This window comes from Anomalospiza imberbis, chromosome 10, assembly GCF_031753505.1.
Source record: "Anomalospiza imberbis isolate Cuckoo-Finch-1a 21T00152 chromosome 10, ASM3175350v1, whole genome shotgun sequence".
Taxonomy (NCBI): domain Eukaryota; kingdom Metazoa; phylum Chordata; class Aves; order Passeriformes; family Viduidae; genus Anomalospiza; species Anomalospiza imberbis.
In genome coordinates, this window is record NC_089690.1 from 6010075 (window position 1) to 6033993 (window position 23919).

At 38.1% G+C, this 23919-nt stretch overlaps 1 protein-coding gene across 3 annotated transcripts in view; it reads left to right on the plus strand.

The window, feature by feature from the left end:
• NAALADL2 (N-acetylated alpha-linked acidic dipeptidase like 2) overlaps positions 1-23399 on the plus strand; it is a 310270-nt gene extending 286871 nt beyond the window's left edge. For all 3 annotated transcript variants that reach the window (XM_068200323.1, XM_068200322.1, XM_068200321.1), the window contains 3 exons: positions 389-482; positions 7892-8090; positions 22557-23399. In XM_068200323.1, coding sequence (XP_068056424.1) covers positions 389-482; positions 7892-8090; positions 22557-22755 — 492 coding nt within the window. In that variant the 3' untranslated portion in view covers positions 22756-23399. The remainder of the gene's footprint in view (positions 1-388; positions 483-7891; positions 8091-22556) is intronic.
• Positions 23400-23919: the final 520 nt, after the last annotated feature.

A 23919-nucleotide genomic window follows, 5' to 3' on the forward strand; every position in this document is an offset into this window, starting at 1 on the left:
GTGATTCTTTATTTTAATTGTGAAAGCTCTCAAAATCTGATAGGTAAGACTGGAGAACTAAGTAAAACTGTAAACTTCATTCCCATGTTTAGAGTTCTGAGATATTTTATTTGAAAACAAACCAAAAATGTCCTTCAGAGAATCCTGCAGCATCCTAGGTCCAGAGAAGACACACTGCACAGAATTGTTGTGTGTGGTCATAACTTGTATTCTCTGAACATTTTGTAATGTTGTATAGCAAGGCAATGGTCCTGGTCATATTCCTTTTCATAAATATGTGCTTATTTCCCTGAAAATCCAGTGTAATGAAAACATGTGCTATTCCAGAAGAGCAATAAATCTGCTGGAAATAATTTGACTGGGTTTTGGGTCTTTTTGTGTTTTTCAGCTAACAGGACAAGTGACTTTGCAAATTGCCACTGATCCAGTTTTGCCGTTTAATGCCCTCGACATCGCGTTAGAAGTTCAGAACAGTCTGAAAGGTAATTTTCATTAGAGGAATATTGTTCTCCATTATTACAGGGGTGGGGGAAAAGCATCATCTAATCCCTGACACATATTTTCAATACTTGAATAATAGCCAGTGATTTTGCTAGTTAAATAGAGTCATTATATAATGCTGAATAAAACACAGGTTTTGTTGCTAAAGAAAGCCCCAAAGTTTTTAGATTCCTTCTGATGTTACTTTATCAGTTAAGCAATACAGGTTACCTGTAGTGTCCTAAGACCTTTGAAAAATATTTCTGTTCATAGGTTTATGAAACTCTCAAGTTTATCTGTTAAATAGAAAAGTAATTTCTATAAAATCACACCCAAACTTCACATATCCTTCAGCAGATTGTGAGATTGTATCTCAAATGTAAAGACTTCTGCAATCTTCAGGTGCTACCCCTCTGCATTTCATTTACTCCCTACACTACAAAGCACCACTTTTCTATAACACATACTCACAGAAGTACGATACCTTTTCTTTAATCTTTGCCATCCATCATTGTGAAGATGTAGGAGTCAGTAGGCAAGTATTGGTCTGGAACCAGTAAGCATCTAAAAAGACAAATAATTTTAGCTCTGTTGTGCCACATAAACATTGGTTTAGTTCAGCCTAAACACAGCGGGGGATAATCATCAAATGAAGGGTGGCTCAGCTGGTATTCCTTCAACTGAACATGAGATATCTTCTATTGTTCTTCCTTTTTCTTTATTTTGAGTAACAGGAAATGTTGAATTTTTTTTTTTTCTAACTTCAGTTAGATAATTTATCTCCACAATTTCAGGGGAGAGAAAATTATTTCCTAGGCTGTAGGGCCAGTAGGATAAATTTTCTCCCAGCTGTTCACTTTGGAATTTTGTTTAATGATTTTTCTCATGGCTTTCATGTCTTGTCTTTCTCTGACTTGTATAAAAGAACAGTTTATGTTCATTTTGGAAAACATTAAGACAATGCTCCTTTCAGTTACTTAAATGAGAAGTTGTATTTTTTTATGTGGCTCATGGTTTTATTCATTCTTCAAAAGATTTTATGTTGAACAAACTTTCCAGTTCAAAGTTGGAATGTCTTTGTAAGCTCTTTTCTTCTCCAACTCAATGCAAACTGTAAATGTAGAAAAGATGAAGGTAAATCTGCAAGACATGTAAAATATTTGTTCATTAGGCTTAATTTTGTGCCTCTGGGATCTGGTTAAACCAATCCCTTGAACACAGATTTTATTACCCGTTGGACTTTCTCACATGCTTGAAGTTAAATTTTGTGTAAATATTTGAGTCACTGTTTTGCAATCTCCTGGATGTACTCACAAAAGGTTGTGTACACCTTGATACTTGTTAATTCTGCATTTATTTACATTTCTAAAGGATTTAACTCTGTAATATGGTGGGTGTCTATACAGTTAGCTCTGCTAAATTCCATGGGATATTGCTCAGCACCTCACAGACCATTTCTTACATCCAGGATAGTGTGGATGTCATCCCCAACATGTTCATTTGGCTCATGGCCTGTTTCTCAGAAAGATGGGGAAGAGGCTGTTAAGTGACACGTGTTCTCTCCCCTTGCACACACCAGAACTCTTGGAAACAAACCACTGCTTTAGGGTTTATCTGAAAGACAGGGCTGGGGCTGGAGAGATTTATTTTTCTACCTCTGCTGATGGTCTGATGTTTAACAGGAAACCTTGTCATCATAAATGATGGGAGATGGGGGCTCCAACACTAAAATCCAGGCCCCCAGGTGTAGTCAGGCTGTTGCCTGTCTAGTCACAGATGTGATATTTTAGACAAATTCATAAATAAGTGACTGCTTAGAATATTCTCATTAGCTACATCTTGCAGCTGCGAGGGATTTGTGCCTTCTCTACATTAAAAGTCAAGACCCATTTTAACTTGATACAAATACATTAATATCTTGCTAGGCCTTGTATCCTATGAAAATCCAATTAATCTTTTGAGGTAGGGTCCAGACAAGATGTCAAGTCTGGTGTGTGAATGATACAAACAAAAGTGCTTTTAAGCATTCCTGTAGAAATGCTTTGTATGTATCTGCAAGTAAAAATGTACAATCATTTGTATAGAAGTGTTTTGTATGTGTACAAGCATTTTTATCCAGGACATATTTATGTTTTCTGATGAAAGCTCTTAGCACTGTGCTCCTTGTAGCCTGTCTTTAAAATCTGGTGTATGTTACAGCAAGTTTCAGGAGTTGATGATGGAGATTCTCCAGCACCTCATTAGGATTAAAAGCATTCCTGTACCTTTGCACCTGACTGTCCCAGCAATATCAAGTTCAGCCACCCAGTTTACAAAAATAAAGTCAGCCAGGTTGGTGTTGTCCCTCGCTTGGGTGCTGTTGCAGCTGATGTCATTTTTTTTGCCAGTCACTTGGACTCGTGCAAACCTTTCAAAACTGGTGTCTGAATTGTGGCTGTGCAGCACCAGGCAGGCGACGTGAGATCCCCACTTGTGGCTGTCAGCACAGGCTGCTGGAGCAAATTGTAGCCATCTCTGATAGCCACTGGCTGAGAGGGAGAGCCTTATGAAGACAAATTGAGGGTGGATGAGATTTTCTGGTTTTCCAGAAGTGCCAGAGCCATGATTTAAAGCTCTTTGGCTGACGCAGTGTCAGCTGTGTGTGGCTTCTTATCAGTTAGGCCCTTTCTTCACCCTAGAATGGATGTTTTACAGATGTTACTGCAGCTGAAGTACTTGGGGTGATAATAGTAGTCAGCACTAGCAGAAGTTTAAAATAATCTGGTTTACAAGAAGTCATTCCCAGGGAAGTCTGCATGACTTTCCACAGCTCTGTCTCTACCCATACATCTCAAAACATAAGACTAAACTCTCTGTCCTTAGAAAAAATGATAGAGAAATCTATCTCTCTCTTTTACTGCATGCTCATTGCCTACAGCTATCTGCTGTTCTTCAGCTTGGCATCATTTTACCTGCTTGACTGTATTTCCCTGATCATTTTGGGTGCTTTTCAGAATTACTCTCTCCTCCTGTCTGTAATGTTCAGAAAATTTCGCTCTTTACTCTTCCTACCCTTTATTCTTGACTGCAGCAGAGGTGAAAAATGCAACAAATCTGTATATAAGACAGGAATATCTATTTTGTCATGAGACACTGGCATCTTGTCTTCAGTATCCATTCAGGGTTATTATGCATTACTACCTTTCTTTAGCCTTTAAAAAGACAGCCATGGAAAAAGGCATTTTCCATGGAGAAACATTTAGTTCTGAAGGGCAAGGATGAGCATCTGTTCTGTGTTAGTAGGCCATAAGTTTCAGCAGCTCTCTACAAAGTCACTGATAACTTCATAGAATGATAGAATAGTTTGGGTTGGAAGGGACCTTTCAAAGGTCACCTGGTCTAATGCAGGGAGAAGGGAGATCTTCCAGTAGATTGAGACTGGGGCATCCACCACCTCCCTATTGTAAAAAATCTCTTCCTTACTCCTAGCCTAAATCAAATCTTTTGGTTTGAAACCCTTATCCCTTGTCCTATTTCAGAAGTTTGTCCCAAATTTTCTTATAAATCCCCCTTTCAGTATTAAAAGAGCACAATGAAGTCTCCCTGGAGCCGGCTCTTCTCCAGGCTCCTGTATGGACGTGCGCATAGTAAAATGTCACAACATTCTTCTTTAACATAACTTCTTTGAAAAAAGGCTTGGAGCAGCACCAGATGAGTTCACTTGGGCTGTAGCAGTCATGGTAGCAAAATTGAAGCTGATGGCAACATATCCTTTGCACTGTGGATGTCTGTGGATTTGTGTTTCTGCCCCTTTAGGGTGCTTCCTACAAAGCTTTCCCATTCAGATTTTCTACTGCCAGGTCTGCTCATCCTATTTTGCAGAGCATGAAAGATTTTCCTAGTGAATAGAGCAACACATCATAGCTGATTCAGAATTTGCAAGCTAATCAAAACCTGAAGCAATTTCCCTTCTCTCTTACATGCAAACACATGTTCACATATGTGGTAAAAAAGCATCATGCCTTAAAATGCTGATTTGTCTGTGGTCCCTTTCCTGTAAGTACTTGTAGACAAGTATTTTCATAGCAGAGGACACAAACAGAATTTAAAAATGTTCAACCTCTAGCTGTGCTTTTCATAAGAGCAATCAGTTACAGAGGAAAAGGCTGTTGTATTCAGGCTGTAAAAATATCTGTTTGGTGTAACTTGTCTCTGAATAGGATCCAGTTGCATTGAGCAAATGCAATGAAATTCAACAGTGTAATTCCCTGATCAAGAGTGCACATGCTCTTGAGTCACTTTACTGTGTTTGCAATTTTATTTTTGTAACAACTAAACAACTAGCTTAGATGAGTCATCATGATTCACATTGGAGACAAAAGGACAAAGACTACAAAATACAACAATGTGGCATTGTTTCCTCTTAAATGAGGTAACACTTGTGCTTGATTTTCTCTGTAAAAGCATCACAAGGTGCTTAAGACATTAGTTAATGCAGCGTGGTCTTGAAGAATCATTTGCCCTTCCATTCCCATCTTCTCAGCCTGAGAAAAGCATACATCAGTTTCCCTTGGTGGTGCAGTTCAGTGTGTGGTGACGCCTGTTCTGTCCTTAGCTGGCTGAGGTAACACTGCCCACACTTGCAGGTTTTGTACTGGAGCATTAAAAAAGGGCCTGGCTGTGTGTTTTCTGACAAATGCTGGTTTCGACTGTAAAGCAATGAGTTGGTTTAAGGGCTGTGGAGAACAAGTGATTGCATTTACAGGATTTTTGTATTTAAAAGGGTGGTCTGGTTGGCTTCATTTCCAAGTACAGAAAGATGGATTTTCCCCTTATCTCATTTTCTTTATTGAAAAGGCAAAGCTGACATTTGCAATTGTTTATATAAGATTCAGAACAAAAACTATGTAAGCTTTATGTTACTTGGAATACATAGTGCTTTGCTTAAATCAAAAGATTCTTTCTAAAAGGGTGAATTTAAACATTTCCATATGGACAAAAGTCCCAGGGTAAGGTGTGCACGGTGCCTGCATTATATACATGGGAATAGGAAGTTCTTCAGCTGCACAGGATGTCTGCTGAAGATTTGAAAATTAAGGATAATGATATTTTGCAAATATCTTAAATGTCGCAAGCTTATATGCTTGAAGAATATTTTTATGAGGCACCAACCTGACCTGATCAGAATTTCAATTACTGCAGACTCAGAGAGTTACCAACCCTTTATATCAAGATACCAGCAGTTATCCATTCTACTTAGGGAAAGATGGATTGGTCAAGTGTCATTAGCAAAGGAACCTTGTCCAAAACTAGGGCAGACATAAACCATCTTCTCTCACTCCTGTTCCCCCAGGGAGCTTCTGTTCATTGTTGAAATTCATCTTGATATCTCAGGAAATCTGACAGTTTCTCTCACACCAGCATCTCGTCTCTCTGTGTATTCTGGATCGTTTCATGTTTTGCTAGATTGGAATGTGCTAGTCAGCTGAATGGCAGGAGGATTTGGGATCTATGAACTCCTTTCCCTTTGCTGGAATGTACCCAATAGCAAATCTCTTTTTCCACATGAGAAAGAGAATATGTTATATTCAGGCATTTCCTTGGATTTCTTAGTTATACCTGTTTGCTTTTCCATTCCTATTTTGTGCTTGTCTTTCAGATTCTAACCGTGAATTATTTGATAAATGGGTTGGTGTTTGTCCTGATTTTAACTAGTATAGGGTTTCGTTTTCTTCCTAGTAGCTGGTACTGTGTTTTGGATTTAGGATGAGATGAAGGTTGGTAACTCACTGATGTTTCAGTTGTTTAGAATGGCTTACCCTGAGGACTTTGCAGTTTCCCATGTTTTGTCAGAGAGGAAGTTGGGAGGGAGCATGGCCAGGACAGCTGACTTGAACTGGCCAAAGGAGTATTTCATACCAGAGAACATCATGCTCAGTTTAAACTGAGGTGGCCAAGGAGGCTGATTGCTGCTGGGGCCAGGCTGAACACAGTCAGCCCAATAAAATTGCTCATCACTTGTCAGTCTTGGGTTTTATGTCCCCCTTTTGGTTTTCTCCCTTTTTGATGCTATATTATTACTATTATTATTATTATCATCATCATTATGTATCAATTATTAAACTGTTCTAATCTCAACCCATTGGTTTTAACTTTTTGATTCTTCTCCCCATCCCATCAGGGAAGCCAGTGGGTGTGAGTGAGCAGCTGCATGGTGCTTACTTGCCAGATGAGGTTAAACCATGTCAATGTTCCCCAGTTAGTATTTGTGATTTTCCCCCAGTTACTTTGTGATTTGTGTGTATCTTAGACAAGGAAGTTGAAAATTCATTGAACTTGAGTCCTGAACCACTTTCTTGGCTTAAATATCTCAGTCACTAAGGTACAGAAATCCTTGAGGTTTGTATATTCAGGTAGAGGTGAGACCACTCCTAGAGCTGCATGGTTTATGTTGATTAAGGCATTTTTGAAAGATCTAAGGATAGTTGGATTTCTTGTCAATAGGTGAAGTGAATCTTGGCCTTAAAGATAATTTCTGCATCCTGGAAATGTTTGTGCTGAGTGATACTGCTTTTGACTTTCCATCGGGTTCAGGCTCTGCTTTTTCTCTCCATGTGCTTGTAAAGATGAAGGCAGTCCATGCACACACTGGGAGAGGAGGCCACACTCTTCACCTGCACTGCAGGTGGGAGGAGGCTGCACATTCACAGTGCTTCAATTCACATTTCTCTTTCTGGACTATGAACAGGGAAATACTGAAATTGTGTTTTGCTCCTAGGTGCTGCAGGCTTTTATTATTTTGCTGTCTGAGTGGGGTTGCTAACAAAGTAATAGTTAACACTCCAAGTTAGAAAGTTTTGAAAATAATGACTGGATTAGAAGACGCATTAGGATATCAGTTAAAGCTGGCTCATTGGCATATGACTTAAGTGATTAAGAGGAGCAATTTCACATAACCCTCTACAATTGTTGTTAACCTCTAAGATTCTAAAATGTTGAATCAAATTCAATTAAACTCTGCATAATAAAATATTCTATAGAGCAGTCATTATGGAATCCAAGCACAAGCTTTCAAGAGCAACAGCATCAAATGCCATTGAATAAATTCAGTCTCAGAAGGAAATATTGTAGTTCTTGATTTATAACCATTGCTTCCTGCATGCTTGTTTTTCCAATGCTAGATTTTAAGCTGTACCCCAAAAATCATTCCTCACAGCTTATTAGATCTTAAAGCATCAGAGCCCAAATTGATCTTTGAAGAACAGATCAGAGGTTACACGGCATGATCTATGGCTTCCCTTGACCCGTTCCGTGCTGCTCACAGGGGAAAAAGAGGCTCAGGTTTTAATTGGACTATTAATTTTGACTTGGAAGCAAGAGTAACAAGTGGTCTGTGAATCACTGGTGACTGTCTTGCTGTCCCTGCTCCCAGGTGATGAAGCAGGCGTCCCTCAGCTGCTGGCAGTGGCATCACGTCTGAGGGACATGGCGGAGCTGTTCCAGTCGGACGAGATGCGCCCAGCCAATGACCCCAAGGAGCGAGCTCCTGTCAGAGTCAGGATGCTCAATGATGTGCTACAAGGCTTGGAGAAAAGCTTCCTGCTTCATCAAGCTCCTCCAGGACTTTACAGGTACGGTACACGGTGTTCCACATGTTCTGTAGCTGAGCTAAAATGATATTCACCACTGCTTGGTTCGCAGAACTGTCTTTAAAAAGAAAACCTCAGTGAGTACCCAAAATTAAAGCTGTTTTTTTCCTATCACATCCTGTCTGCAGAAAACATTAATTCATTACAATGCAAGGGGTCATTAGAATGCAGCACTGTAGCACTTCTGTCATGACATTGCTGCTAACAAGACGTACGGTGCGATGGCATCCCAGGCAGCGTGGCAGAAACATGTGTCAGATGGTACAGGAAGCTTTCAGAAAGAGAAAATATTTTGAAGTCTAATACTGCTTGACGAGCTCCACCTATATTTTATTTAAAACTTTGTACAGTTCATTGAAGATTCAGAATTATACAAGATACTCTGTAGCATTATTTAACATATTTAATTATACAGCAGCATTCTTGGATGCATTTCAGCAAGTTAAAGGCCGTTAACAAGGAGGCCTGAGTCAGTTACTGTTCATAGCATCTTGTCTCTGCTTGGAATTATTCTCTGATATGTATTCAGCTGCACTACCCAGGTTGGTTTTAAGATGTCGTAGTCATCCCATCTTTTACTTTCTCAAAAAGAAGTCTGCAGGTCTCTATCTCTCACCAGAACCAGCTAAAGTAGCAAAACTGTGCTTTGATTTCAGTTGATAGGAAAAATTATCCAGTGTCTCATGCAAGTGAACGTGTAAAGTGGACATCAAACAGACAAGTGGTAGACGTGGGGAAGGAAAGCAGAAAGCTCCAGCCACAGGAGGGATTCTTCCAGTTATTAGCAATGGTATAAAAACAAATGCAGTCATCTTTTAACAAAAGCAAAGAGGGGAAAAAAAAAGCAAGGTAGTTATGGGGAACTCAAAAGTGTCAGTGAATAAAAGCCCTACAGCTGTAATGAAGAAAATAGAATAATTACATCTGGGGAGAGGCTAATTTACTTCTTCCTGCTGTGACTGGATTTATAACATAAAGAAATAAGCCAAAATGGGAATAGATAAAGTCTAATATTCCAGGTTTAACAGTGCTGTCTGTCTTGTCTGAACTGGTATGGTGTTGCAAAGGAGCCAAAAAACTGTTTAATAATAATGTAATATGTATGTGTTGCATTGCAACAGCAGCATTCAACATTGTTTAATCTGGCCCAGTTCTTTATTTGTAAAAATAAATTATATCAAAATTTAAGATTATAAGGAGAGGGTTTTTGACATCTTCAAATATTTCAATTCTTGCAGTGCTTGCATTATTAAGTTTGTTATTTTCCAAAATGTAATTACTAGATATGCAAAAATAATGTAACAAATTTTTCACCTACTTTCCACGGAGTAAAAGTACTTTCACTTTTACAGTGAAAGTAGATGCTGTGGAAGTGAAATGTTGTACTTGCTGCCCTTCAATTTAATTAAATTTGATACAAGATTTAACAGTACAAGATTTCAAAGACTAGGAGAAAACATTGGCTTTGACTTTACTTTGAATAAATTTACCTGACATCATCTGGAATATACAACAGTAAAGGACACCTGGTGTGTCATCATTTAGATGTTCATTTAAAAAGGATACAACCTTTGTACAGTGCCAAGGTGTGTAATTGTTACCTTTAATGGCAAACCTACTCAGATAAACAGAATCAAGGGCACTGTTAGGTTGCTGATGTCCTTTGCTGCCATTTAAAATCTGAAGTATGTTTGCTCAATTAAAAAATAAAAAGCATCTAAGTCTTGTTTAGATTATTTTTCATTTTTTAGGGATTGAAAGTCCTTCTATTAGTTGATGAAGTTATGTGAATGTGTTTTGTTTTCTGAAGTTATCGTGTCCTGAGAACACTGGAAATACTTGAAAAACCTGATGCTTTTTTTTTTTTTTTTTTTGGCTTGTAAAAATTTAAGCTTATTCTTTTTGACATTTGGTAAAGAAAACAAACAAAAAAAAATCAGTCTCACAGCCAGGACCTTGTATGCCATGTTTCATCCTAGTCAGAAGATTGATAGGCAAGTTATAAACCCCTGAAATAGTGGTTTATAATGGAAAAGCTGGCAGCCCTTTAACTATAGCAGCACAAGCAGTACAGCAATAAATACTGTGCTTCATCTGTAAACAGAAATTTAGGATGCAGTTTGCAGCCTTGACCTTCAGGCTCCAACTGTGTTTAGATCATTAAGATTCCATAAATACTGTAATTTACAGCCTTCTGAAGGAAGAATTTGTGTGCACAGTAAAGGACGTATTCTTCATGAAAAAATGATTGCTTCCTGTATACCCATTTGGACTCATATTCTCAACCTCAATCAAAGCACTTGACAAATTTGCTGAAGTTTTAGGCATCATTTTTAGCCTTGTGTTTGTCCTAATTCACAGCCCTCTGGATCTATACTAGGTTTTCTGTCCTAGAAATTGAATTAAAAAGAAAGGTGGATTTTTTTCTTTATTGCAGGAGTCTTGCAACCTTCCTGTGCTTCTCCACTACAGGGGAACTGATACATCTTTTATATATCTTTTTTATTCCTATAGTTTGCACACACATTCCCATAGCTATAGTCTTCTACTGTATATAGGTATTTAAAAAATAAATGCTCATTCCAGTCAAGGTCATAGGGCAATATTTGGGCATAATGGATACATTTTGCATCTATAATAAGAAGTAATATAATCAGACTTAATAGCAGAATTTAAATTACTAATTTTTTTAATAATTGTATTTGGATATTTGACTAAATTTAAGTAATCATGATTGACATTGGCAGGTTGTTCAATACAGTAAATGCTGTAGTTTTGATGCTCGTTCCTCTTACCTGAATTTCCTGACACTGAACTGCAAATTTGACAGCAGCACATTCCCCATGATCTCTATTTCCAGCTGAGCTGGAAATATACAAGTACAGCTTTAATCAGGGTATTTTAGTCTTATCCAGGAATTTAGGCAGAATGAAAAATAATAGGTTGAGGAACATCCTGCTTTGCAAAAGTTACCCTGGGACTTGATTTGGGGTTAGGAGAAAATTGCTGAGTTTCATTGTACCTGAAATATTTCTTTGATTCCCAGTGGTAACCCTGGGTAGATTTTCTACTTCCAGAATAAATTTCCAGGAATGAAATAGGATTGCTGTTGGTATTTTTCATTTATTTCTCTTTGTTTCTCATAGCATAATCATAATACTGATAACTATTTGGATTTACAATTTGCCATTATTTTATGGAAAAATCAGTAGAAATCTGCCTGTTTCTCACCTTTAGCCATTTCTTGCTTTCCACTCTTTCAATGTATACTCGTGTGGAACATTTCTGTGTGTTTTCTGATGATCAGATTTTGCTACTAAAAGTAAAAATCATAGATTACACAGCAGTGGCATCTATAAGGTTAATGTAAGAACAGAGGCTTTCTTACTTTAGGCACTGTACAGGGGGAAAAACAATTTCAAGCATATTGTCTTCTCCATGAGATGGTCAGCCTCACCAGAGCCATAAAAAATTCCATAAATACTGATCATGTCAAGCTTTTGCATGCATTTACCTCTACAGAAATACTGACCAAAACACTGACACCAATATCAGGGCTAGCAAGACAGCATGGATCTTCCTGGTGCTCAGAAATGCTGAGTTCAAATCTTGTGTTTGCCTAGGCTCAGTAAGAGGGTTCTGCCTGTTCCTTGTATATTTTCTTGTGCTTCTCATATTTCCTGACTCCCACAGCTTCTGCCACCTGTCAGTTGTCAGGTCTGTGTGTGTACTCCTTAGGCACTCACAGAGCGCCTCTCCCTTTGTTGGAAGGCAGAGCTCTTCAATGCACAACAGTATTGAAAAAAATGAGATAATAAAGCAAACTTCATGGAGTATCAGGCATGGCACACTCGGTGCAGGGAGATCTCCAGTCTCAGTGAAAGTGTCACATTTCTTCAGTCCAGGTCTAATTTTCAGGTATGCTGTTGATACCAGATGAATCCAGTAGTAAGTATGCAGGATTTCCTAGAATCCCCTGGGATGCTCCTCCAAAATTTTCAAGCCTAAGAGAGTCATTAAAATCACAGCTAGGGTCTTCAGTTTTTAAAATTATAGACAAAAAGAGGTGTACAAGGGCTCAGGCTGTCATTTCTGCTCCAGTTAGGTGCATTTTATTCTTAATGGACCCTTGCCTAAGGATCAGTTATGTCCTGACAGTTCTTTTAACAGTTTTATAAAAAAGTCCAAGTCAACATGTGTAAAATCTTTCTTTTAGAAGTTTTATCTTAGTATGCCAAGTTTATCCTGTTCATTAAGGCTGTATGCATCTGCCACCACTATTTATGGAACTTTTACAGGGATGGTTGTGCTTTGTCTAATAGATGTAATTGAATGAATTGAGTAATAAGTAGGTGAAAAGCAAGGATTTTGAAAGCAATCTGTGTCTTCAGCAAAGACCTCCAGCAGTTTTTATTGCTCATTTGTATCAGTTAAACTTCTTCCTTTTGCTTCTTCTCATCACAGATACCCAAGTGTGGCATTAACACTTCATTGGGCTAAAGAATTACAACAAATGGGTACATTTTAATGCACTGAACAAAACACTGGCAGTAAGCAAAAATAGATTGTGCAGCCTGAATTTGACGTAATTTCATTATGTCAAACTTTCATTAAATGAAAGAACAGTCAAAAGATGTTTATAGTACCATTCAAAAAAGGCAACTTGCTTTGCTGCTGAACTCGTGGCACTCAAGTGTGTGTTATTCACCAGAACAAATATTTTCCTTTCAGACTGAGATTTGTTATGTACATTCCTGACATGTGTATATTCTACAGGATTTATTTCTGCTTTGCTGGTGAACTGCAGCAGATTCTCAGGTTTCAAAATACACATGCCCTAAGAGTCTAGTTTCCAGGGATATGTTTAGTAGAAAAATTAAAGACCTTATTATATCTCCACTTGTAAACAATCTGCTCGTTGGATTTACAGAGGACGAGCATTAAAGATGCAAATATCCTGCTAATCTTAAATAGTAACATGGGTAAACATGGAGTGCAATGTCACCTGCAAAATAAAACAAAACCTCAGCCCAGACTTTCTACCCAAGACAGTAATTCTGTCTCATTGTATAAACTCTGGAGATTTGTTTTTCATTTTGAATTCTTCATTTATGACTTCAAGTAGAAAACATTCCTGTCTCCTTTGTAGTAATATTTGAGATGTTTTTTGACTGACCTGAACCAAATGCATGGAGTATTTTTATTGTTCTGCTTTGTATTATGTGGAACAGAGAATGATTTGATACGGTGTCGATGATCCTTAGTGTGGGAAATGCTGAAATAATTCATGTTTCACTGGCAGCAGAAGATAATGTTCTGTCTCTATTATCTGCCATGTGAAATTTGTAAATATGATGCTAGAATTATGTTGGGGGAGAAGGAAAGAGTTGTGTGCTGGTTGTAGAATAGTGTACCTCAGATTTTGCCATTCAGTCAGAATAAATGAATTTTTGTCTTTCAACACAGCAATGATTTCCTTCCTGACTTTTGACCCCCATCTTTTGCATTTTTCAAAATTTGCAACTCCTTTTCTTCCATGATTTTTTTCATGGCTTATAAATGGAGTGATGAACAGTGGCATTACTTGTTTCCTTAATCCTTCTCTGGTGTTTCTCAGTTCTGCAGTTGTTGTTCTGCTCCCTTTTCTCTGATAAGCATTTGCCCAAATGTATTTTTTACACCCAAAATGCCTTCCCATTTTCTTCTGCCTTATTCCTTTGAACTTTACAGTGTTTGAGCAGTGTGATTGTGGTCTTTGCAGTTGTAAGTAAGGAGCAGCACATTTATCCTGGCACACACCAGTAGCATTTAGTAGGCTGATAATGCTCTTACAAATTCCTGCTATGGTTATTATTTTTCTCATGACTGAAAATGATGCTGAATTATGGCCTTTCTTAATACTGAGGAGATGCAATAAAGTGAGTGATAGTCATACTCAAAACACCTGATCCATCTGAGTGGCAATTGAGATGTTTTTCCCTTTGGAATCACGGATACATGTAATGGCCACGAATTAATGACTGTATTTGTTGTCTTGTAAATTTTTACTATTTAAAGAGCATTTGCTGCATAAATACTACTGAATTAGCCATCTGCAGAGCTGTAATTATGGCAGACTTTAAAGCTTATTTAAACAGAGAACATGAAAATCTTTTTATTACACCTGCAAAAGCAGAAAACCTCTGTAATCAGGGATTATGTCATGGCTTGAAAACAGATTTCTCACTTCCCTGATATGAAAGGAAACCTGGTTTTTACATATATTAATTTATTTTTCCTCTATATACTTCCCATGAATTTTCTTCCATCTTTTTAATTAGGTTGATTTGTATACTTGCAGAGTTCTCTCTGTACAATACATCAGACCAGTTTGTGATCCAGTAAATATTATATTGTAATTTAAACCCAGCATTAGTTGTCCTGAAGACAAGACTGTGTCCAGGAAATAATATTCCTCATGCTTCCCATGAATGTGCATAGTCTTAGCCTTGCAAAAAAAAAAAAAAAAAAAAAAAAAGGATTGGTTTTTCTTTGTAAAATGCCTTTTATTTTAATATGTGTCCTTACTTGATGTTTTAGCTCATTTCACAGCAGTTGTTGTGCTGACTGTAAAAGCCCTGTCACAGCTGTTCTGTGAGCTCAGTGCAGAGCTCTCATGCCAACCACCAGCAAGTCTTGTGGTTAGCATGCAACTCCACTCCGTGTCCCTTGCTGGCAGATCTTGCTTGGTCTGCACTTGTGGTGCTAAATAGGGCAAAAATATTTAGTTCCAGAAAAAAAAATCTACTGTGATCTCAGGAAGCTGAGATCACAGGTATTACAAGGTATTAGATTCTGAATAATTTATTAAATCTGACAGAAACTTAATATTTTATACATTATTTTATATTTATTATAAACAGTAGGACTGGTAACATTTTTTAGATCCAAGAAACACGTGAATCCACATTTTTGATCGTGACAGATAAGAACCACTCATATATGGTTGAAATATTAGCCAAGAACACTTCTTGAATATAGTACAAAATAAATGGCATTCATTGGGAAAATAGTTAATATGGAATATTCCCCCCACTAATATATTACCCAGGCAATAGAGCTTAGAAATGTGTTCTTGAGATCATTAACAGGAAAATTACCTTAACTGGGGCTTAAAAGAAGTGTTAATTTTGTGTGTGTACCTGCCACTGAAGGTGGCTAATGCTATAACTTTAGGCATTTCTTTAAAGATGTATTAGGTATTACAACACAATATTTTATCCCTCGTTAACTCTCATGATAATGACCTGTGGAAATGGTCTCATGTCACGTGGCTCAGAGTTATTTAGGGTGATAAACACAGTCAGGATCAGACCTGGAGATCAAGGTCAAGCCAGTTCCTGTATTTAGCACTGGACACTGACTGCTGCTTTGTTTGGGAATGGGATTCCTCCTCAGGAAGAGGATATTTTACATGATTTCTAAATAAAAAGCCCTATGAAGTCATCTGAACATCAGCTGTGAGCCATTTGGAAATAATTTTATTAATTCACTTCCCTCAAGTTCTTTAAAATAGTAGCACATCTGCTTTGAATTCGAGTGTTTCAGACAGAGACATCCTTAAATGAAAGATAGTTTCCTCCAAATCATTCACACAAGCATATGTTTCTTTCACTTGAAAAGCAAGTGTAGAATAAATCATTCAAAGAACAACATACTTACATTTGTTACCAACAGCTACATTATTTGAAATTTAACAAAGAATATTTCATAACAGTTGCTGCCAGCAAATAACATTTTAAAATACAGCTACATCAATTTTGTTCAATGCATCATCACTCTTTTAAGTGTAAATGTAAGTCCTTGCTCTGAGGAACCACAGAAAAATTGTTGTTGGATTTTCAAGGAATTTTTACCTCTCCAGGGGGTATACATCATTCTCTCATCAGCTGCATACAGGGTTTGGAAGCTCTGTAGCAAAGACTCTGAGAGTGGGTTCTGTGGCTTCTTAACGAATTTCTACATAAAGTTGCTTAATTAATTTCTGTGAAACCCTAGAGAAAATTAGGCCTGATTAGAGGACTGCTCTTTAGTAGTAATAAATGGTGACTTGCAACTTCTGAAGAACAAATGCATCCTATTTGTGTTTTTTTATTTCACTTCTGTGAAGTCATTCCGTACTGTTGAAGCTGTAGATGGGATTCTCCTTACCTACTGATCTTGTTTACTCCAAAGCAAGGAAAAAATCAGCTCCTAAACCCAGTAAATTTTCACCAAGAGAAAAACTCTGAGTGCATGATAATGTTGGTGTTCAGCACTGGCAAATAGGTATTTTATTGCAGGCTGATTTTACTCAAACTCAGTGTTTCAGCTAGTCAGGCTTCTTAGCTCCATTATTCTTATCTGAGGCTGTTCCAGAACATCAGTCCTCTTATGATCTCCTACTTGCCAGCTTCCAGTTATTCATGATTATTATATATTATAGTAGACACTGTTTGCTGTCAAAAGTCACAAAAATTAGGAAGTGATGTAATTACTGTTTATTTAACAAAAGAGAAAAAGTTTGGCTATAGGTTTTCAAAGAGTCAATATTTACTTTATTTCTCAGCCATTGCAGAACACTGTCCTATTATCAGAAAATCAAGCTTAGCATTGTTAGTTTTACTTTATGTCAGTCTTTTCTGTTGGCAGAAAATATTTAACTATCAAAAAACCAGTTTTCTTACATATTTCAGAACAGAAATGAAAGTTAATGCTTTCTGTGAATGTCGAATTTTGGTGATAAAAAAAGTCCTCAAGCAACCTTTCTTGGCTTAAATTCTTTAGTAGACCTTTTGCTTTCTCTTTGGGATTCTGAATGCTCCTGCATGTGCTTTGGAATCTGGTATTGGTGCATTCAAGGCCCTCACAAAGATTTAAAGTTTTCAAGGTGCATCAAGCTGAAACTTAGGCTAGAGTTAGGGTTAGGTTAGGCTTTAGTGATCCTTCAGTGAGAGATGAGTCCCTTACCTTTAAAAAGTACTGTAATCAAAGAGAACTGTAGGGAAATAAAAGATAATGTATGTATCTTATAAGCCACTACTCTTCCAGTTTGGCTTCTCTTTTTTCCCTTTGTTTATTTGGCAGGCAGTCAAGCCAAGCTTTGAGACACTTCACAGAGCTGCCAAAATCAGGATTAATTTTTTGAAGAAACCCTATTTAAAACTGACTTCTCTAAATGTACTCAAACCTGGAATAACTACCTCCTGTGGTCCCATGTCCCAACAGGATTCTGTTCATGCACACTTACCACAACCTCTGTTTGCCATAACTGACTCAATTAGAGGTGTCCTAATGCCTGCCTTTTATGCAAGATAAATTTGTATCTAGCAGGGAGAGAGTTTACCTGGCTTGCCACTGTCACATAATGATGCCTTTGAAATGTCTTTCATTTGGTTAGACTTTATTTAGGTTTGATATCTAGATTACCTGCAGCTTATCAACTGCTGATAACATGCAGATACATCCCTTTCAGGCAGACACTCACCTCTGAGTGTACATGATTTTAAATTCATCATTTTCTGGAATATATATTGGTAGAACCATTTGCAGCTTATAAATGTGAGCACTAAGGGAAGGCAGTTGATGGCTCTTTAGAAAAGGAGAGGATGTGTAGGAAACAAAAGTTAGGAACAACTAATTACACACAGAGGATCCTTAAAAAATGATATGCTGGGTTTGTGGGGACTTAGGGCAGTGAAGGAGAGGTGATATTTACAGCTGCATTGCCCTGAGTGGTTGGGTGCCACATCCCCATCTTCCCTGGCCACGTGTGTGTTGTTCCATCCCATGGCCCCAGTGATTTCCAGTGTTCAGTCCAGCAGGGAATGAACATTGTAGGGAAAAAAAAAAAAAAAAAAAAAAAAGGTTTTTTCTGCATCAGCTCTAATGACATGTAATGAAACTTCACCAGGGCATGTATTTCCTCCTGATAAAAGCTAATCTTACATGGCCAGCAGCTATAATTTTATAATTACAAACCTTCTGCTACAATGCTGCTGTGAAATAAAATAGGTAAGATAGGAAAACTGCATGTGGGTGTCAAAAAGGTTTAAAAAATACGAAGAGAGGAAAGGAGAACAACCCTTGGAGATCAAAAGATAAGATCCCAGAGGAAGAAAGGAAACTTTCTGCATGTTCACTGCAAAATTTTCTGAGGTGCAAACTTGTGTACATATACCACTATAAATCTTGTGCTGTTTCCTGAGAAGATTTTGTGATATTTTTATGTCCCACAATGAATAACCACTGTATGGAACTGGAACCCCCAACATGTAAATATTGTTATTAGAGTGCATTTACTTATTTACCAAAGTAATCATATGTTATGTCTTACATACATGTTGAAAACAGACTCCTAAATGTAAGAAAAGTGCATTCAAAATTGAACAGTATCAGGAGAAAAGGAAATTCAGAGAATCCTTATTCTGGTGGGCTTTTTTTTTTCTTTTTTTTTCCTTGGAGAGTACAAGAAAAATCATGGAATTACAAAATTGAATTTGTGAGGATGCTGAAGTCATAACACATTGTGTTATAACTTGAAAAGACAGAGGCTGCCCACAGCATTTATCTCTAAACAATTTTACTGTGATTCCGCAGAGAAAACCTGCACTCATTTCATGTGGGACACTAGACTTGCCATCACGTCCTAATGATTTAATAATTACTTTTCAAAATCTCAAACGTGGGCTGTTAGATAGGAGTCTGCTTGTAAGTGCCTGAATAATTCATCTTGTGTTGTACATTACCTACAGACAAAATTTTCTTGTAAGCTAAAAAATCATTTTTCGTGACAAGAATAATGTGGTAATCTTGTTTCATCTTGTTCTGTCCAGTTGCTCTAATACTGAAGTTGTGTTAAAGTCAATATATTTCTAGTGTGATCTGTCATTCAAGATTTTGTCAAATTCATTCTGGTCTGGTGGGTGTGACAGTACCTCCTTATTTGTGGTTATGTAGAACAGCATTTAATGGCATTATTTTGATCAGGAATGCTTGTGTTCCTAGCACTTATAAAAGTTGTAGTAGAGGCTCTCTTTATCATTTCTTTACTTTGCTAAGGCTGTTTGTTTTGTTTGTAGCCCTTTTATCTCTTTCACTGGTACTGCCTGAAGCTATTAATTGGGTTTCTTACCTCAGTGTTCCACTTTTCAGGTCACTGGGATGTGTCATAGAAACAAGCCCATTAGGATGAATGATGCGTGCTGTAATTTCATCAGCATCATCAATAATATATTGCAGTTTTCTGTTTAGAAATGTCTTTTTGTTTTCTGGGGGTCAGGCTGACTGTGTGGATTACATTTTTAAGATAAAATAGTTAAAGATGAAGGTAGAAACTTAAGCAATTAGGCCAGAGGCTGGAATTGTTTTAGAGGTGTAGGATACAAAACCAATTTGTGTTGAGGAATGTTTAAGTAATTGAATTTCACAGTGTAAATTAAATTCTCTTGCTATCATTCTGCATGTTGTGGGCACGTGGTGATGATACCTTGTGTCAATGCAATGGCTGGGGTTTATTTTTCAGTCCCTGTGTAATCTTTAATGAAAACACTTTTCTGACTTGTAAAGGCTTGGAAGTAATAAACTGAACTGACCATTTTTTTTCATTTGATGAAGCTTCAACAGAGATAAGAAGTAAACTTGTATAAATTGACTCTCATGAACATGCATAAAGAGAGAAATCATTTTATGCAACAAAGGGGTAGCATGGCTTGCCAGCCAAAGATAAGTAATTGGAAAATACAAGATCCCAGTGAGAACTCCTTGCAGAAAAGTTGAAAAAAACAGGTGCTGTATTATGTTACTTATTAGTATTTGCATACATAAAAATATAAATGAGGTTCTGTTGTACTATGTAATCAGCTATTCTGAAGCCACATTACTGTTTCAGAAGTTAAGATATTATTTTAAAATTATAACAGTAGACTGCTTGGCTCATTCATCAACAACTAAGCTCTCATCAGACACTAATTTGCCCTGCATTCAGGTGGGGTGGGCTAGCAGTTCTTGTTTTTGCTTGGATCACATGCCTGTGTATTTACTGTGAAATCACCAGTGATTCCAAAGCCACAGCAGTAGATTTAAACTGTGCTATAACACCCTTATATGTCAGGGCAAACCATCTTTTTTTGGCTTGTGTGCTTTGTTTAGAGCCCATTTGATGATGGGACATGAGGTCTGCTCCTATTCACCACAAACATTGTCTCAGCAGTCCCCAAATGTTCCAATGTTCAGACCATCCTCTCTTTAGAGTCAGTCTGAGTCAGTGTTGCTGTCTTATGATGTTTTCATGAGTTGACCTAAAGGAATAGAGGGATCCTAACACAGATCAAGGTGCCAGTGTTGTAGGCATTTGGAGCAGAATTCCAGCCCAGTCAAACTCTCTAGCCACCAGCAAACAGATCTCTCCCGAGGGTAGAAAGAAATGTGATTATCCTTGCTGCTGGAGGTGTTTGAGGGGCTGTGAACAGGCTTCTTTCTCCCTGTGAACTATAGAGGAGAGTTCTTCAAAAGCCTGTTTCTGCTTGCACAGCAGGAGTCCCTGAACTGAGGGAGCAAACTCAATCCCTGCTTTGAAGAATGCAGTATTTCCCATAGCACAGCCCACCCTTAAAAACTAATGAATCAGGAATTTATCTGGCTCTCAACATACACAGTTTTCATTTACTCTGCCACAGAGGCTGCTTTGGGCCGGTCCATGAGGTAACTTGAGTCACCTTTGAGTATGAGCTGCCCCACAGGTAGGGAGCAGTAGCATCAGCTCGAGCTTAGGGGGCTGTCCTGAGGCTGCTACAGTGCAAGCTGAGGAAGTTGTTGCCACATCTGCCTGTTTCTGCCCTCTTGATGGGGCTTTCTGTCCCCACTGAGCTGTTCTTGCACGTCCTCCTGACCGGTTTCTGTCTAAACGGTGTATGTCAGTGATGACCTATTGTTTAAACTGTCCTTCTGCTGCAGTGTTGGATTCCAACCCTTTCCTCATCTGTTTAGATCTCCAATGCATTGCTTTGCAGACCCCTTGAACTGTCTGGATGTATTGCTGTCAGGGGATGTAAAACTCATCATTCCTTCTGCACACTGCTGGGTTTGGATGTATACCCAATATTGGAGGGGGTAAAAACATAGACTGAAAAATTGCCTTGTGAGGACACGAGTTAGTTCATATCTTTGGAAAAAAAAATGGCCTCTCATTCAAAACATTTTTTAAAGCTGAAAAACTTGGCAAAAGATTGTGGGTGTTCTGTGGTGTCATTTATTGGGCTGCCTTGTTACCTTTCCCCCAGGCAGAGTTGCAGTTAGGTGATTCATAGAATGATAAGATGCACTTCTGTGTTCATCTATCTTCTGTAAATAAACTTGGCAGTTTTATTACTAATTTGGAGTTGCCATTTGGCCTGTTCTGTTCTGTGCCATTAGGTTACTAAAAAAGTGTGGGAGTTGTTCTGTTTCTTGCTGGGCTCTCCACACAGCTTCTCCCCTGCCCTGAACACCTGTCCTGTATTTAAGGATAAAGTCCTGCACCAAATCACCGTAGCTTTCCTGTTTCAAATTTTGTTCACTTGTGTTTGCAATCAAAGGAGCTCCTGGGTGGAGGTTTATGATGTTTATGTGCTCTTCTAATTAGTATAATGATTACACCTGTTTTTGGAGAACATTTATAGCCTGCTTCAAAGAGTCCCATTAAAATCACTGACTAGCTTTGAATTCCGAGCTTTCCACACCTCATACAAATAACATTTCCAAGGGATCACACAATAGTCTTGCATCTGTTTTTCTACAAACCATTAACATTTTTTTTCAGATATTACTGGAAAACACAGATTTTTTTCACAGGGGTTTAGCTCTGTGTGCTGTTTCTTTCGTCTAGTATGGGACATTAAAGATGGGTTACCCTTGTTCCAAAACCACAAAGGAATATTGATGAAATAAAGTCTCTGCTGAAGGCAAGGAGAGTTTTACCATTGTCATCAAAGCAGCTGGAATTTCACCTCTGAAGAGTGAAATAAATAACGTGAGCCGATAGGAAAAACAAAAACAAAACCAAACCTGTGCTGAGGGTTCACAGCAGTAACCAAACTCTTTTGAGAGGGGAATAAATGGAAATAATCTGAGACACAAAATCCTTCATGAGGGATGTGATTGGTCTAGGCTTATACTTTTGAATAAAAACTTGAATGGTCAGAGAGGAATATGAGACTTCTTTGATGGATTTAGTAACTGCTCCAATGTAAGTGCATGTAGTTCAGTGAATAAATTCAGTTTATAGAGCATAATAAATATGCATTTGTCTCTCAATCTGCCATGGGTCAGCTATACTCTGCATAATATGTGTCATCTGTAAGCTGTGGCTGCTACTTGCAGGGTTTCTTGATGGCATCTGATGGATTGTTTTTGAGTAAAAATCTCACCATTCTCTCCATTGTTCTCTTTCAGAAATATTCTTTACAGACTGGATGACAGGACCAGCCAGTTTTCAGTACTGCTGGAGGCACTGGAGCACTGCAAACTACATCAGTCAAATGAGACTGTTCAAGCAGCCTTGTCAGAGGTGCTGAACAGCATCAATTCAGCTCAGGTTTACTTCAAAGCAGGACTTGATGTGTTTGAGACTGCCTTAGCTGGAAAGAAATGAGAGGATTCTCTGCATTCTAAGACAGTTGTTTACAACTCTCTAAACAAAAGTTCGACTTGGACCAGAATTGCTCTGAGGATCAAACCTTTCTCAGCCTTTCCTTCAGCTGGCGCTTAAAGGTACTGCAACACGTGGTTTAAGAAATGTAAAACAGTATTTTGCACTGTTCACAATATATCTCAAATGCCTGTTCCTGAATGTATAAAACCTAAAGAGAGGGAATCACACTTCAGAGATGATTTTTGGAAGGACATCTGCTGTATTTTTGTATGTAAAATATGTTTTTATGACTAAGAGCTCAATCATGCGAAGTACCAAGCACGTCCTGCGATGTGCTGAAGCCCTGGTTCTGAGACACCTCAGAGGTGCCCTCAGGAGAGATCTCCTCTGTCAGAAAAACCTGACTCAAGTTCCTTAATGTTTTCAGCAAGCTCATCTTCTTCCTTACTCCATTCAGAGTAAGTAGTTGAAGGATGTGGTGTTTCCATGGGTATCCAGCACCGGAGTGGAAATGCACAGAACGCCTTTATGGATGCGGTCCAAAACCTTTACTCCTGTGGAACAATAAATACCTCAGTTCTGAGAATACAGATAAACTTTGATTCTTCCATTTCTGTATGAAAATAAAGAGTTGTTTTCTCTGATGTTTCTTGGAGAGGATATTTTTGTGATGATTTCAAATGATTTGAAAAGTGTGAATTGGTAATTACACTTGCACAAAAATGCTTTGAATGTTTATGTTAAATGAAAGAACTGCCTAGTCTTTATAAGGCTAGAGGCCTTAAAGAATTTAACCAAACATTCCCAAAACATCCCACTTCAAGGTCTCTAAATTTCCAGAGAGCTGTAAATAAAAGCAAGACCTCCAAGTTCTGGGAAGAGTTTTGGGATTCCATCACTCTTTGCCGCACCACCCGCGATCCCAGCCTGGATTGTTCCATCAGGCCTCACATCTAGGATCTGGGTCACTGTCAGAAAAGCACAAGGAAAACATACATTCATTCCCTGCTGTAGAACCAGGAATTCAAGTGTGGAGGCACAAGCTGGTGAAGCACACTGCAGAGCTAAAATGCAAACCTGTTTTTCCATAGGTAGAAGGCTCTAATAACACCATTGCCTGTTGGCCAAAGTAATCTGTGAGTGAAAGGATCAGGAGGTCCAGTG